Source organism: Peromyscus californicus, unplaced genomic scaffold, assembly GCF_007827085.1.
Source record: "Peromyscus californicus insignis strain IS unplaced genomic scaffold, ASM782708v3 Scaffold_23__1_contigs__length_62951481, whole genome shotgun sequence".
In the NCBI taxonomy this organism is placed as follows: Eukaryota; Metazoa; Chordata; class Mammalia; order Rodentia; family Cricetidae; genus Peromyscus; species Peromyscus californicus.
The window spans coordinates 53,879,353-53,893,158 of NW_026294534.1; the positions used below are offsets into that span (position 1 = coordinate 53,879,353).

A 13,806-nucleotide genomic window follows, 5' to 3' on the forward strand; every position below is an offset into this window, starting at 1 on the left:
CAGAGACATCCACACAGCCTCTCACTGTAGCATGGACCGTGGACACCATCATGGCCCTCGGTGGTAGTACAGGCCACAGACATCAACATGGCCTTCAGTGGTAACGTGGGCCATGGACATCACATGGCTCGCAGCCACAGCAGGACCACTGGCACCAACATGACGCTTAATGGCAGCATGGAACACAGACATCAACATGGCCTCAGGGGGCAGCAGAGGCTACACACACATCATCATGGCCCTCAGCAGTAACATGGACTATGTACATCAACATGGCCTCTAGTGGTAACACAGACCACTGGGCATCCACCTGGCTTCTGGTGGTAGCACAGGCCACGGACATAAACATGGCCTCCAGCCACCAGCACCTCCCTCACTGTAGCAAAGACCACAGATACCAACATGGCCTCCAGGTTACACAGATCCTAGAGGTCTTCTGAGGAGTGCCAATCCAGAAAATGAACCATTCTCCATGTCAGATATCCTGTCGTTGCTCAGAGCCAGGGCGACTGTGAAGCTGGGGAGCATATTTGGATCAGAGCCTGCACACGCAAAGTCCTGTTCTTTGACCGCTGTGGCCTCACTCTCCCATATCACACCAAATAACCTGTTGTTAACAAACAGAATTTATAATTGTAACAACAATGAGCTAATCCATGTTAACTGCAATGAAAGTTATTAGTAGAATATGTGTGAGGCCATCTCAGAGACGCTGGATGACGGATTTCACTAGAGACCACACCCGAAGACTTCATGGTCTGCCTCAAATTTGTCACATAATGGAGTACCCTTGTCTTTGAAGTGAGCATGTGAAATAGCACTAAAGACAGGAAAAGAGAAAAACCTAGCAGGTGAGCACAACACAGTTTCTGCCCACAGTAACTCAGCAGTAAAGTTAACTGTTTAACTTTACCATCAGATTGTCAATGTGATTGCTGCCAACTGAGTCCTAGGTGAGTCCCATTCATCCCACCTCTGCTTTGCCCCCAAATAACTCATAACCTTTCCATGTTGACATTATCTTATTCCATGAGATCTCTGGGAAAACAAATCTCTTGTTTTAGGCAACAAAATCTAAAAACAACTGAAAAGCTATTTTCATAAAAATATATGAAAATGAAACCAGAAAGAGAATGGAGATCTTACTCTCCTTGAATTGCCAAATATGACCAAGACAGATTTCTATTCTCTGTCTCTGTCTCTCTGTCTCTGTTTCTCTCACTGTCTGTCTTTCTCTCTGTCTCTGTCTCTCTCTGTCTCTCTCTCTCTCTACACACACACACACACACACACACACACACACACACACACACACACACACACATAGTGGTTTGAATAAAAATGGTTCCCATAGGGTGTGGCACTATCAGGAAGTGTGGCCATGCTGGAGGAAGTATGTCACTGGGGGAAGGCTTTGATGTCTCAATGCTCAAGCCAGGTCAGTGGCTCACTGCCTCTTCCTGCTGCCTGTGAATCCATATGTAGAACTCTCAGCTCCTTCTCTAGCCCCATGTCTGCCTGCATGCCACCATGCTTCCCTCCATGACAATAATGTACTAAACCTCTGAAACTGTAAGCCAGCCCCAATTCAATGTTTTCCTTTGTAAGAATTGCTGTGGTCATGGTTTATCTTCACACCAATAGAAACTAAGACTATGTAGATAGAGAGATAGATAAATTTATGATAGATAGATAGAGATAGATAGATAGAATTATATATATATATATATATATATATATATATATATATATATATATATTTAAGAAAAAGAAAAGGAGATGGAAGATCTCTATGTACTTACTTGGTTTCCTCTTCATTTGGCCAGAAAAAGTTTGAATTTCTCACTACCCAACCATGAGTCTGAGAAGCACTTCTATTATTTTATATAAAATAAGCTGTTTCCATGACTGTATAAACATACTGAAGTGTGTTTAGCTTATCCTAAGCCTTTTAAAAACACAGACGTCTACTGTCCCTAAACTGTGACTTTGTCCAGGAAAAAGACACTAGTAGATTATGTGTGCCTGATCTCAGGGGAGTTCCAGAACCACCAGACAAGGGAGGGTCTTTCGTTTTGTTTTTTGAAACTAAGTAAGTCTACGAGAACTGCTGGTTCATCAGATATCTCTGAGGGCTAAGCTAAGAGCTTGAGGTTGGATTTCAATCCTGGTGTGGCTCTCTCCAAAGCCGATGCCCTTCCCAGAACTCATCATACTGCCAGTTTGCAGTCTGCTCTTGGCACCTTGGTCTCTACTAGGAAAGGACCGCTGGAGCCATTTCGGAAACTGTAGGTTGCTGGAGTAAGTAATCCTCATGGACTCTGAGGTTCTGCCCAACCCTGCTAGGGCTGAAACTTGAAAAGCCATTTGCTTCTCTCACCAGGATCTTCGTCTCCAGTGACCTTCAAAACAGATCTGAGGTGCAGGAGAGATGGTTCATTCGGTAAAGGGCTTGCCATCTGAACAGGAACCCAGAATTCAGTTCCACAGAACCCACATGTGTGGAGCTGGAGGCCCCATCCTCCCCGATGATAGACAGCCTTGGCTTCACAATACTCCCGTGTGTTTAATACACACAGCAGTGCATCTTGTGTTTCAAACAAAGAACGCTGTGCCACCTGCCGCTTTAGTCAGACCCCAAATCTCACAGCGGTGATTTAGGAGACCCAGAGAAGACATCACAACTGAAATACAAAACCTCGATAAGGTTCATTATTTTCTCACCATCTTGCTCTTTGAATTTAAGGTTTAAAACCAACCAAGGTGGAAAGTGGGAGTGAGGTTTCTATAGCAGAAGACGCAGTGGGTGACTGATGGGGCTGGCTACCGTGGCCCCGCCCCATACAGCCCCATTGCAAGAGCGGGGAACAGAAGTGGGCTTGGCAGGGTGGCTCCAGCTTTCCAGAAATTTCTAGAATAGCTCTAAGCTGATGTAAGAAGAATGAGCAACTGTAGTCAGAGAGTCCACTAGAAAATTCTAAGGAATGTCTTATTATTCAAAGTCGGGAAATTTGACCCTCAAACCAGTGGTGTGGCTGCCCATAAAAGGGCCTGCCATTATCCCTGATATGAGCTGTTTTAGGGTGATAAACCAGTGGCTTCTTGGGAATTCACTAAACACAGTGTTAATTTGTCAGTTGGTCCATGAATAATTTGAAGAGAGGGAGTCTGCCATGGTTTAACTTTGAAAAAGAAGCACACTGAAAAGACTCAATTTCTCTCAGTTTTACAGTTACGACTGGCGAATGTTCGGTGTCCATAGGTGCTCGGGAAGAAAAACTGGGAGAGACAGTGTCGATTGTTTCTTGGTGCGGAGGCTCTGGTTTTATTTAAAGTTCACCTTGGAGCATCTTTGTTTAGATGTGTGCTGCTCATCGCCTGCCATACACTCCTCCAGCATTCTCTCTCTCAGCAAACACCTGCAGGCAGACATCCACATTCCAGGAACCCAGAACATCTGGACAAACTTCCTTGTCTTACACCACTTCGTCTCTGGTGGATGCTTGGGTGACTGTTTTTCAGAAACATCATTATCCAACAACTTTTAATCTCTCTCTCTCTCTCTCTCTCTCTCTCTCTCTCTCTCTCTCTCTCTCTCTCTCTCCCTCTCTCTCTCTGAAACAGGGATATTTAAGTGGAAACAAGAGAGAAGATTGCTTTGTTTTGTTTTGAAGCACTCTCACTCTGTAGCCCAGGCTGGCCTGGCACTCAATACATAATAGTCCAGGCTGACCTCAAACCCACAGTGACCAGCCTGTCTCGGCTTGCCAAGGGCTAGGATCACAGGCATGAACCACCACGCCCAGTTCTCTCTTTTTTCAATTTTTTTTCTGTCTTAATATTAAATAGTACACAACTACAGATTAATAAGTAGAAAATATGCATCTTTTTTTCTGGTGCATTCAAGTGCGGCTGTGAGTGGAACTCAGGCTTACGACTAAAGGCCTTTACTCTGCATGAAATCCCACCGGGTTCCTTATGTTACCCTCCTGGCTGTTCCTTCAAGGCTATTGGCAGACTCGTCAAGTACAGATCCCTGAGCTCAAGTTGATCTGGAATGGGGATAGTTAAGGGGAACCAAGGATGCTTTATAGCCCAACATTACACCACATCACTTTTCCAGTAAGGAAGCTTTTGCCCCACGTGGAAGCACTCCCAGCTGTGGACCTTTAGCTTTCTAGATCAGGCCCCAGTTTCTTAGCATCAAGTCATTTCATTATTCTGTAACTATAAAAATGACAATGTTCCAGGGAATAATGAAATGGCTCAGCCAGCAGTGTGCTCGGAACACAAGCATTAGGACCTGAGTTCAGATTTCCAGCACTCATCTGAAAGAAGGAAAGGAGGGAGGGAGGGAGAGAGGGAGAGAGGGAGAGGGGGAGAGAGGGAGAGAGGGAGAGAGGGAGAGAGGGAGAGAGGGAGGGAGGGAGGAGGAAACTTGGAAGTGGTGCTTGTCTGCAAACCAGGGCTAAGGGCACAGACAGGCAAATCCCTGGGGACTGCTGTTCAGCAAGCCTAGCTCAATCAGGAAGCTCCACATTCAATGAGAGAAATGAGGGGGCAGTGATTGAGAAAGACACTAAAGTCGACCTCCGGTCTCCACTCATTCTCACACAGAGATGCATACACACACACACACACACACACACACACACACAAGACAGATAATAATATATCTGTAAGTGAGAAGCACAACCTGATAGAGGTGCTAATAATAATAACTTTGATTGCATTTTGAGTACATGTCATAGGCAGTCAGTTTCTACTTACTGATTTATTTAACAAGTACTGCACAGGACCCTCCCAGCCAGCCTGCTTTCTAGACTATACACTGAGCAGAGCTTCACTGTGCATGGCTGTGAGTGTCTGACTTTGTCTTCAGGTCTTGCTGGGATGATGTAAGTGCCTGGCCTGCCCTGGTAAATCCTGAAACATGTCTATCTTCAGTAAGTGTAACATCTGTGCCAAACATCACCATTTCCACGGGGAAAATGGTTTGGCTGATTAGATTCGCAGAAATTCTCATGGTAAGAAGCAATGATACAAGACATGGCACCTACTTAAGTGGTGTTTCTAAAGCATCTTCTTTCAGAATAAGTAATAAGGAGTTGCCTGAAACCAGAGTATACCCTTTGGCATCTGTGACAATGTGAGCTGGATCCATTAAATAGAAAAATAAAATCTCTAGGTCATGCCAAATAAACAAGCCAGGATGAGCTAGCTCAAAGTCAGGCTGACAGGACCTTTAATCCTATACTGCTATGTATTTACCAGCTTGTTGAGGTGAGGGGCTTCAGCTGAAACTACAGATTATTTTCTTTATTAGTTACATGAGAATACTGAAGAATTCTTACCATAAAAGGTGGTCGAAAGAGAGTGTATTTCAGTGCTCTACATGGAATGTGGCACAAGATACCTGCTCAGTAATGGTGAAGGACATAAAGATGGTGAGGACAGTGATAGACAGAGGTGGATGCTCATGAGGACGCTCCCAGTTATGAAGATGACAGTGATTGTGTTGAGGATGGTTGAGAGGGTGAGGATATTCACAGTGATGATGATAAGGATGATGATACCCATCACAGCTATGGTTGTAATACCTCAGATCAGGACAAGATGATTTTACAATTCCAGGAAGAGAACTCAGTACCTAATAATTACTGGATGACTCTTCAAAAGCAAAGGGGGCAAGGAAGAAAGGAAATGAAGAAAATACAAAAAGAGCCAAAGCAGCTTAAAATCATAAAGAAGAAAAAAAACTACAGGATCCTTCTAAAATTTTAGTCCTGTAGCTCCTGACATCAGGGTAACTTTCAACAGATTTCATCGATGTGATTTTGCTCATCAGAGTCACTATTACAGATTGTGTCCAACATCAGCTTGTATCACTCTGGTGGCCTTTACCCTAGATAAGCCAGATATTTGCCCTGATTTACAAACACTGATTCCTGGACAATTTTGAAGTGATATAAATTAGTCACATAAAACTACACATACGCCCTACCCTGGAAACTCAAGTCAATCTTGAGTCAATTCATACACACAGCAACCATGTAGAAGGAAGGGGGAGGGGTCAGCAAAGAGGGAGGGACAGAGAGGCAAGGAAGGAATTGGAGCATTTATAAAGACCTAAACTGCCATTTATTTTAAATATCTAAATATCTAAATCAGCATGTCGTGTATTTTCAAGGTGAGACATGAAAGTCAGGGAGCATTCTAGCTTGACATTTTTGAGACAGAAATACCAAATGCCATCCAATTGTAACCGCAGAAGACAATCCTCATGAGAATCTTGAAAAGAGAAGCTGGGTAACATGTTGGATTAAATAATTTTTTTTTTTAGCTTCCCACATGAAATCATGGGAAGATTTCAGAGGCTGTCTGTATAAATAAAATATGAATACCAAAGTTCAGAGTCCCGTCTCTACAAATAATGTTTCTCTTTGTTTATGTCAAGAACTGGAAATCAGTCTATGTAGCTGTTCCCCGAGCAGTGATGTGTCTGGTTCTCATTGTCCATGAGAAAAGGAAGTTCCAAAGGTGGTGTTGAATTCAACTCAGTTTCCCAGGCCCCTCCCTTTCTGAGTTTTGTTACCTAGAGCAAAGTGACTTGGCTGCCTTTAGCCCACATGTGTGTAAACCTTCACTTTGCATCTCCATGTCCTTGACTGCAGCAACCTTCCCTTAAAAACCACATCTAATACCTTAGTTTCTTTTTATTGATGCTAAGTTCAGCAACAGCGTGGAAAAGCATTCCCCCAAATGACCTATCTTCCAGGTTTATGTTTTTTAGTGAGTTTTTTTGTTTTGTTTTATTGTTATTGTTCTGTTTTTGTTGTTGTTGTTTGGTTTGGTTTGATTTGGCTTTTTTTGTTTTTGTTTTTGTTTTTGTTTTTGTTTTTGAAACAGGGTTTCTCTACCTAGCTATAGCTGTCCTGGAACTTTCTATGCTGACCTGGTTGGCCTCAGACTCTCAGCGATCCACTTGCTCCTGCCTTCCAAGAGCCAGGATTAAAGGTGTGCATCACCACCACAAACTCATCCAGGATTATAATAAGAGAAGTAAAACGTTTGAAAGAGGAAGACAATGTCCACAGTTCACTTCTGAAAAAAGAGGTAATGCAAAAACTACTAAAGGGTTATGACCCTGAAGAGTTTAGGGGTTCAACACATAAGACCCGTCTCTTCCATTCCTTCATTTAGAACCAGCTGGAAAATAGACTAGGTGGATCCCCACACAGCTTTATTACAGATAAATTATTTAAAGAAATTATAAGTTCTACCAATGACCCTATTAATTCTCTGCTCATCGGCTTCCTTCACCATGCCAGCACTAGTACCCAAAGCTTACACTAGCTTTCCAGGGGAAAGCTTGCATCTAGCTTCTGTGGAATAATCCTTCTGTACACTGTGAAGATTTGTTACTGTGATTAGTTTAATAAAGAAGCCGACTGGCCAATAGCTGGACAGGACAAAGTTAGGTGGGAAAGCCAAATTGAGAATGCTGGGAAGGAAAAAAGCAGAGTCAGGAGCTGACAGCCAGATGCAGAGGGAACAGGAGATGAGTGCATCATGCTAATAAAGGTACCACCATGTGGCAAAGTGTAAATAAGAAATATGGGTTAACTTAAAATATAGGAGCTAGTTAGTAATAAGCCTGAGCCATTAGCAGAGCATTTACGATTAATATGAATATCTGTGTGGTAATTTGGAAGCAGATTCTGGGACATAAAAACTCTGCCTACATATGGCACCCAAATGCTCAGCAAGAATTTCCACATAAAACCTGAGAAAGCTTAAAAAAAGGATTCTAGACACACAAGAAAGAAGTCAAGCACAGCTTCTCAGTAACTGCCTTTTCTCAGTAAGCTCTGTTTGCTAGCAGCAAGCAGAGGCATGGCTCCTTTAAGATGCAACTTCCTGACTCAGTGCTAGTGGCAAAAACAGGCTTGGCTCTTTTAAGACACCCTGCAAACAAATGCTTAAATGGGGCTCATGAGCAGTGGGCGGCACTCTACTGGTTGGTATCACGGACGCAAAAGCTCTCTAGAGCTGGGGTGGTAAATGTGGCTCCCACCAGTGCCTATGCCATAAAGCTAAGCTTTCACATACCAAGGAGCAGGGCAGAGCCAGCCACCAAAGCTGCCACTTTGGTCCTAGCCATGCCACTTAGTGGTTTAAAGGCTCATGTAGTCATAAAAAGATAAGAGATGTGCAGTAAAGACAGATTCAGATTTAAAAAAAAAAAATAAAAACCTCTAAATGGGTTACAGTGTGTTAAGAAGGTATACATAAAAAGTATATAGTGTGTTAAAAAGAAAGAACATATGCAGTTATAGATTAAAATATAGTTTTAAATTAATAAAGTCCTTAAAAAGGAGTAAAGTACATAAAAGAAAAAAGTGATGTAAAGATGGGAAATACACAGGAAGTCTGGATACTGTATGTTATTGTGTTGTCTTTTGAATTCTTTGACTGCTGAGGAAGAAGCAATAGCTGCTGAGAGGTATTGATTATGAAAGCTGCTAAATTAAACCAACCTATATATTTTTAAATATCTTAACTTCAAAATGGAAGTAAAAAGTTATGTTGCTTTGGGAGAGAGGTTATGCTTTTATTACCACAGAAAGTAAAAGGCTATGGATCCATTGAAAGTTAAAGATGCTGAGGAAGGTTTGATTGAAGATTCCCTGAAAATCCTGGCTACAAACATAAAGAAATAAACATAAAAGAACTATAAGACATGTGATGTATATTTTACCTGCTCAAATATAAGACCAAAAAAAATTATCATTGGCTGACTGGTGTACAATGTACAGTCTATACCTGTATTAGTGCAGATATGTACATTACCTTTAAATTTTTATGCATCTTCAGAGCAAGGGGACCAGGCAACAATGAAAAAAAGATGGCCCAGGAGATCCAACATTTCAAAATGCTTCTGTTACAGTCTCCTCAGAATTCTGCCTCCAGAACAGCTTCAAGGCTGCTGGCTGAGATGATCCAGCCTCATAAAATACTCCAGTCAGGATTTGACCATAATCCTGAATTTTCTCAGGGTCCCCCAAAGTTTACCAGCACCCCTAATCAGCAAGAAGTGGTCTAGAAAACTACACTCTCATTCCCAAAATATTAGTTATGGGTGTTTGTTATCATTAAAGGGGGGGGGGCTGGTTACAAGTTGTTATTTGTAATAGTCAAGAAAAAAGCTGAACCACAGAGATTAGATTCAAGGATCTCTTTCTGAAAAGAAAAAGAGGGGTTATAGAAATGATAGGATAAAAGGGTAGATTATTGAATCTACTTTTAAACCAAAAAAGCAACTACTACTCTTAATTTTTTTACATTGGTATGAATTCATGTATATTGATACAAATTTAAAGTTGATTCTGTCATATTGTGTGTCTGTCACATTTCTACTCTTGTTTAAGGTATTATGTTTATAGAGTTCATTTTAAAATGTAACATATAATTTAAGAAAACAGATTAATAGTCATCTAGAATAGTCAAATTTATAGTCATTAGGTATGTTTTCAAGATCATACAGATATATTTAGATAGGTAAATGATTTTAAAACAATCCAAAGACCTACAGAATATGGCATTTAATATGTTCAATAACCTAAGGCTTTTCATGACAGTGATTCACATCTGCTCCTGGCAGCACCAATCTACTTCAGAGAAGATAATGGGCATCGAAGAAACTTTCCCACCTGCCTCAGATATTGATGGGGGGGCAGGGGGGGCATGTATTACATTGTATACTCAACATGAAATTTCCAAAGAATAAGTAAATATATGTGTGCAAGATTTCAGAATTCCACAGACTAATAAGTGCAGTACACATTTTATTCTTCATCACTCTTTTATGACAGTGTTGCTGGTGTTGTTGGAGTGTGTGTTGTATGTGAGGTACGTAGCCATGCCCAGTTTGTGTGGTGCTGGGGAATGAAAAGAGAACTTCATGTGTGCCAGCAAGCACTTTACCAACAGAACTACATTCCCAGCTACAAATTCCAAGGTTTTAGCAATAATATTGGAGGTTGTGTCTTTCTCTAGCATCGTCTAGCATGCCCTATTATATGGAAACCAGAGCAGTAGAATCTTGAATTTCCTTAGAGTTCAGCCCTGTTTTTTTTATTTTTTTTCTAACTCTAAAGGCTCCCCTGGGAGATTATATGTACTTGAATGGTTTTAGGGATCATCTATGTGGTGTTGACTCTAATCCACAGATTACCCAGAGAGCACTGAACTACTCCAATGATCCGGACATAATTAGTGTGCTCTTGTCATTCTCAAAAGTGTCCCAATCAGGATGATTAAGTTATGAACCCACTTTGCCATGCTGCTGGTCATGTCCATATCTCTGTGTCCAATCTCAAATCCCTTTTGGAAACTTTTAGCATGGAAAATCCAGCCATCCACTCAGCACCTCCATTTGTCTATCATCACACACTTGACCTTCCCTACATTGAAATCGCTTGCTTCTCACACTTCCCAATCTGTTTCTTTACACGAGGCCATGTAAGAAGCCATCTCTAACAGCCACTGTCCCTCACCAGTCACACCGAATCCTCATTCGGACCTGTCAACTCTACTTATGAAGTACACTGCAAACCCACTCATGTCTTATCTTTACTCTCACAACCTTACCCAAGTCACCTCTTTTGGATCCCTGCAGTAGACTCCTACCTGGTCTCTGTTCTTTCTTCTATACCCAACACAGTAGCCTGAATGGTCTTTAAAGTATAAACTAGGTCATGTTCCTTCCCAGTTAAAGAACATTCAGTTGAGATCAAAATCCCAAATCTGCAGTTCTACTCTATAAGATCACCTGTCCCCCAGGCTCTTCTTCCCACCACCCACAACTCTCCACTGCTGGCATTGTTTTTGGTAATTCCTTCAAAAATGGTGTTCTTTCCTATTGTAATGCTCTTTTATCTGTGGGACCTATCCAACTGACAGACGGTTAGATGTTCCCATAGTCTGCATTCTCCTCACCTCTAATACTGCTAGATGACATTTCCCAGGCTCCTCTGCAGTTAGGAATATAATTCTAAGCTTTCTCACCTCTCTGGTGGTACTGCTAGACTACATTTCCCAGATTCCCTTGCAGTTAGGAATGCAATCCTAGGCCACGTTGTTTAATCAGTGTATAGCATCCCCAGGCCTACTGGTGAAACCCTACTCACATGCTCCTCTGGATGTTTCCCCCTTCCCCAGGGGCTGTGCTGAAGAAGACTACCAATGCAACTCAGGTAGACACCCCAAGATGATGGCATGTCTTCCAGAAGAATAAGCCATGGACTACGGTCTCAGACAGTGTGGAGAAGAGCCACCTCATTTATGTCTTCTGCTCAGAAGTGTTTTTGCTTCTGCTTATCAGAACTGCTTGATAAGCATTAGGTACACCTTCGCTTTATTTATGCCACTAACTGTTATTACCATACTAGTTGCTGTTATTTTAACACAACTTCTACCTGGAGCATTAGCCAACCCCACCACAATCACCAGCAGCACCACACACGTGCTCTCACACACCGTAAGTCCGGGTTTGTGTGCATTAAGAGGCCAGCGCTGACTCCTTTCATCCCGTCTCTCTAAGATGCTCTATCATTCCTTCTCTTCACATTCTTTCATCTTTCTCATCACAACCCACAATTACACAATAACTGTGTCTATGTCTATTCAAAGTCTGTGTCCACTGACCCATTAAGATCCATAGAATCAGGGGGCTCGAGCCATAGCTCAGCAGTTAAGAGTGCTTATTGCTCTCGGGAGAAGCAGAGTCGTTTCTCAGCACCTGTGCTGGGAGGCCAACCACCACCTATAACTCTAGCACCAGGGAATCTGTAGCCTCTTCTCGCTGTTGAAAGCCACTCAGGTGCACAAACCCACACAGAGACACACACGTGTAGACATAATTAAATATAAAAATAAAATCTTTTTTTTTGTTAAACTCCATGGAACCAGAACCTTTCGCTCAACACAATAATGCACTCAAAGCCTGCACACCGCTTGGCGTGAATTTTTTTCAAGGTAAAAGTTAAACAAACATGAAGCCAATGTGAAGAAAATACTTTTTTTTTTTTTTTTTACCACAAAACCACAGTACTAGATGAAATGAACACCACGGTATTTTTTTTTAAACCTTTATTCATTCAGAATGCAATTCTGGGCCAATCTGCAATCAAGACAAAACCCCAAACTCTGAAGTGGCATTAACAGGCTGACTAATGAAACAATACCACTCTTTAAAGTACAAGCCGGAAGTAGGTTTTTCACTCTGTTCAAAGCCACTATGAAACACATACATTTTCTTCCCAGCGGTAGTGCATTAACAGGATCATGCTTAGACAAGGGAATCAGCACGAGGGACAAAGGACAACTTATACAGAACTATGCAATTCTGGCAGTACAGTGCTCACAACTCCAGGCTACATCTGTTGGCTTTTTCATGGCATCCATTAGGGGACATTGTCACCAGTTACATTAAAAGAGCTATTTTTTTAAAGCTATGTGGAGAAGCAAATGCCAGTTAGAGAATGAAGTAGATGAAGACCTTACGTTTATGTCTGCATATATTTAAGTAATATCAATTACTACTCAAATGACTGAAAACAAATCAGTGTTAAATAGTAACTGCACACGATCTAAAATAAAAGTCACGTTGCATCTTACTACGTTATATAGATAGATTAAAGCAATTAGTTCGAAGCCTAAATTCTTAAAAATTTAAAGTCTCTGACATCATTTTCCACCACTCCATCAACTCTTCCTTCTCCTCCTCTTTTCTTTCAGAGAAAGACTCCAGCTCAAAGTCAACCTGAAAAGGAAAACCATAACAGAGTGCCATCAAATCACGTATATAATTAAATAGGCAGTTTATAGCTTATACAGTGGAATAAATTCAATCTAACCACCCGAATTAAAGGAGTTTGGTTTTTTTTGTCAATCTTTACTAAACATGCTTTTATAGGAACAAAATTCAGAAATCAGTTCTGGTTGGTATGTGCTTAAATCCAATGGCTTCAAAACAGCTACAGTTTCATAAAACCCATACCCATCCTCTTCCCCTTGAGGGTAGTCCTTTATCTCATGAACTCTGCCTGTTAGCCTTGAATGTTGTCCTGGTTGGCGTTTGAACAGCTCAGTGTGCTGGTGACTTGTCTACAAAGTGCTGTTTTTCAGATGATGAATTTGTTAAAGAGACCCTCAAAAACACAAAACGAAACTGCTATCCTGGTGAACAGAGGGGGCAGAGGGGGGCGGGCTCCTTCCAGTCTATGGAGAACCTGCACACATAGAATGCTGATCTGGTCACTGTCCCCACCCAGTCCTCCTCCATTTCCCAACCTACTTGGAACTAAATGTTTGAAGTTATTTGGGTGTAAGATCACACTCAGTACACCCTTGGACTATTTGAAAAACTATGGAGGATAAGAGTTGAACCTTTCCCAGCCTGTGCCTAGAGCTACCTGGTTTCCAGCTTTCACTGATCAACTCTGCTTCCTGCCTTTCACAGTCCACAGCCTCATGTGCATATACACACAATCAAATTTAATAAACCGTTTTTAAAACTCAAGATCTTTTGTTTGCAAAAACAAGTGTTTGGGGAGAGGGGGCATGGATTCCAGGTAGCTGACATGTCTGTGGGACACTCTCTGGAGTTTGGAGATGCAGCTCTGGTGCTCACACATGGAGAGCAAGTGCATTCCTGCTGAGTTATCTCCCCAACCCTCATCATGTATTCCTAATATATGCTAGATAATGCCTAAGATTATCTTACTGGCATTTTTCTAATAT

At 41.7% G+C, this 13,806-nt stretch overlaps 1 protein-coding gene across 1 annotated transcript in view; it reads right to left on the minus strand.

Annotated features, from left to right (window-relative positions):
* Nucleotides 1-12,136: 12,136 nt before the first annotated feature.
* The window catches only part of Cpe (carboxypeptidase E), a 102,269-nt gene continuing 100,599 nt past the window's right edge, over nt 12,137-13,806 (minus strand). Inside the window, exon 9 of the mRNA XM_052752356.1 lies at nt 12,137-12,826. Within this exon, the coding sequence (XP_052608316.1) occupies nt 12,728-12,826 (99 nt within the window). The 3' untranslated portion in view covers nt 12,137-12,727. The remainder of the gene's footprint in view (nt 12,827-13,806) is intronic.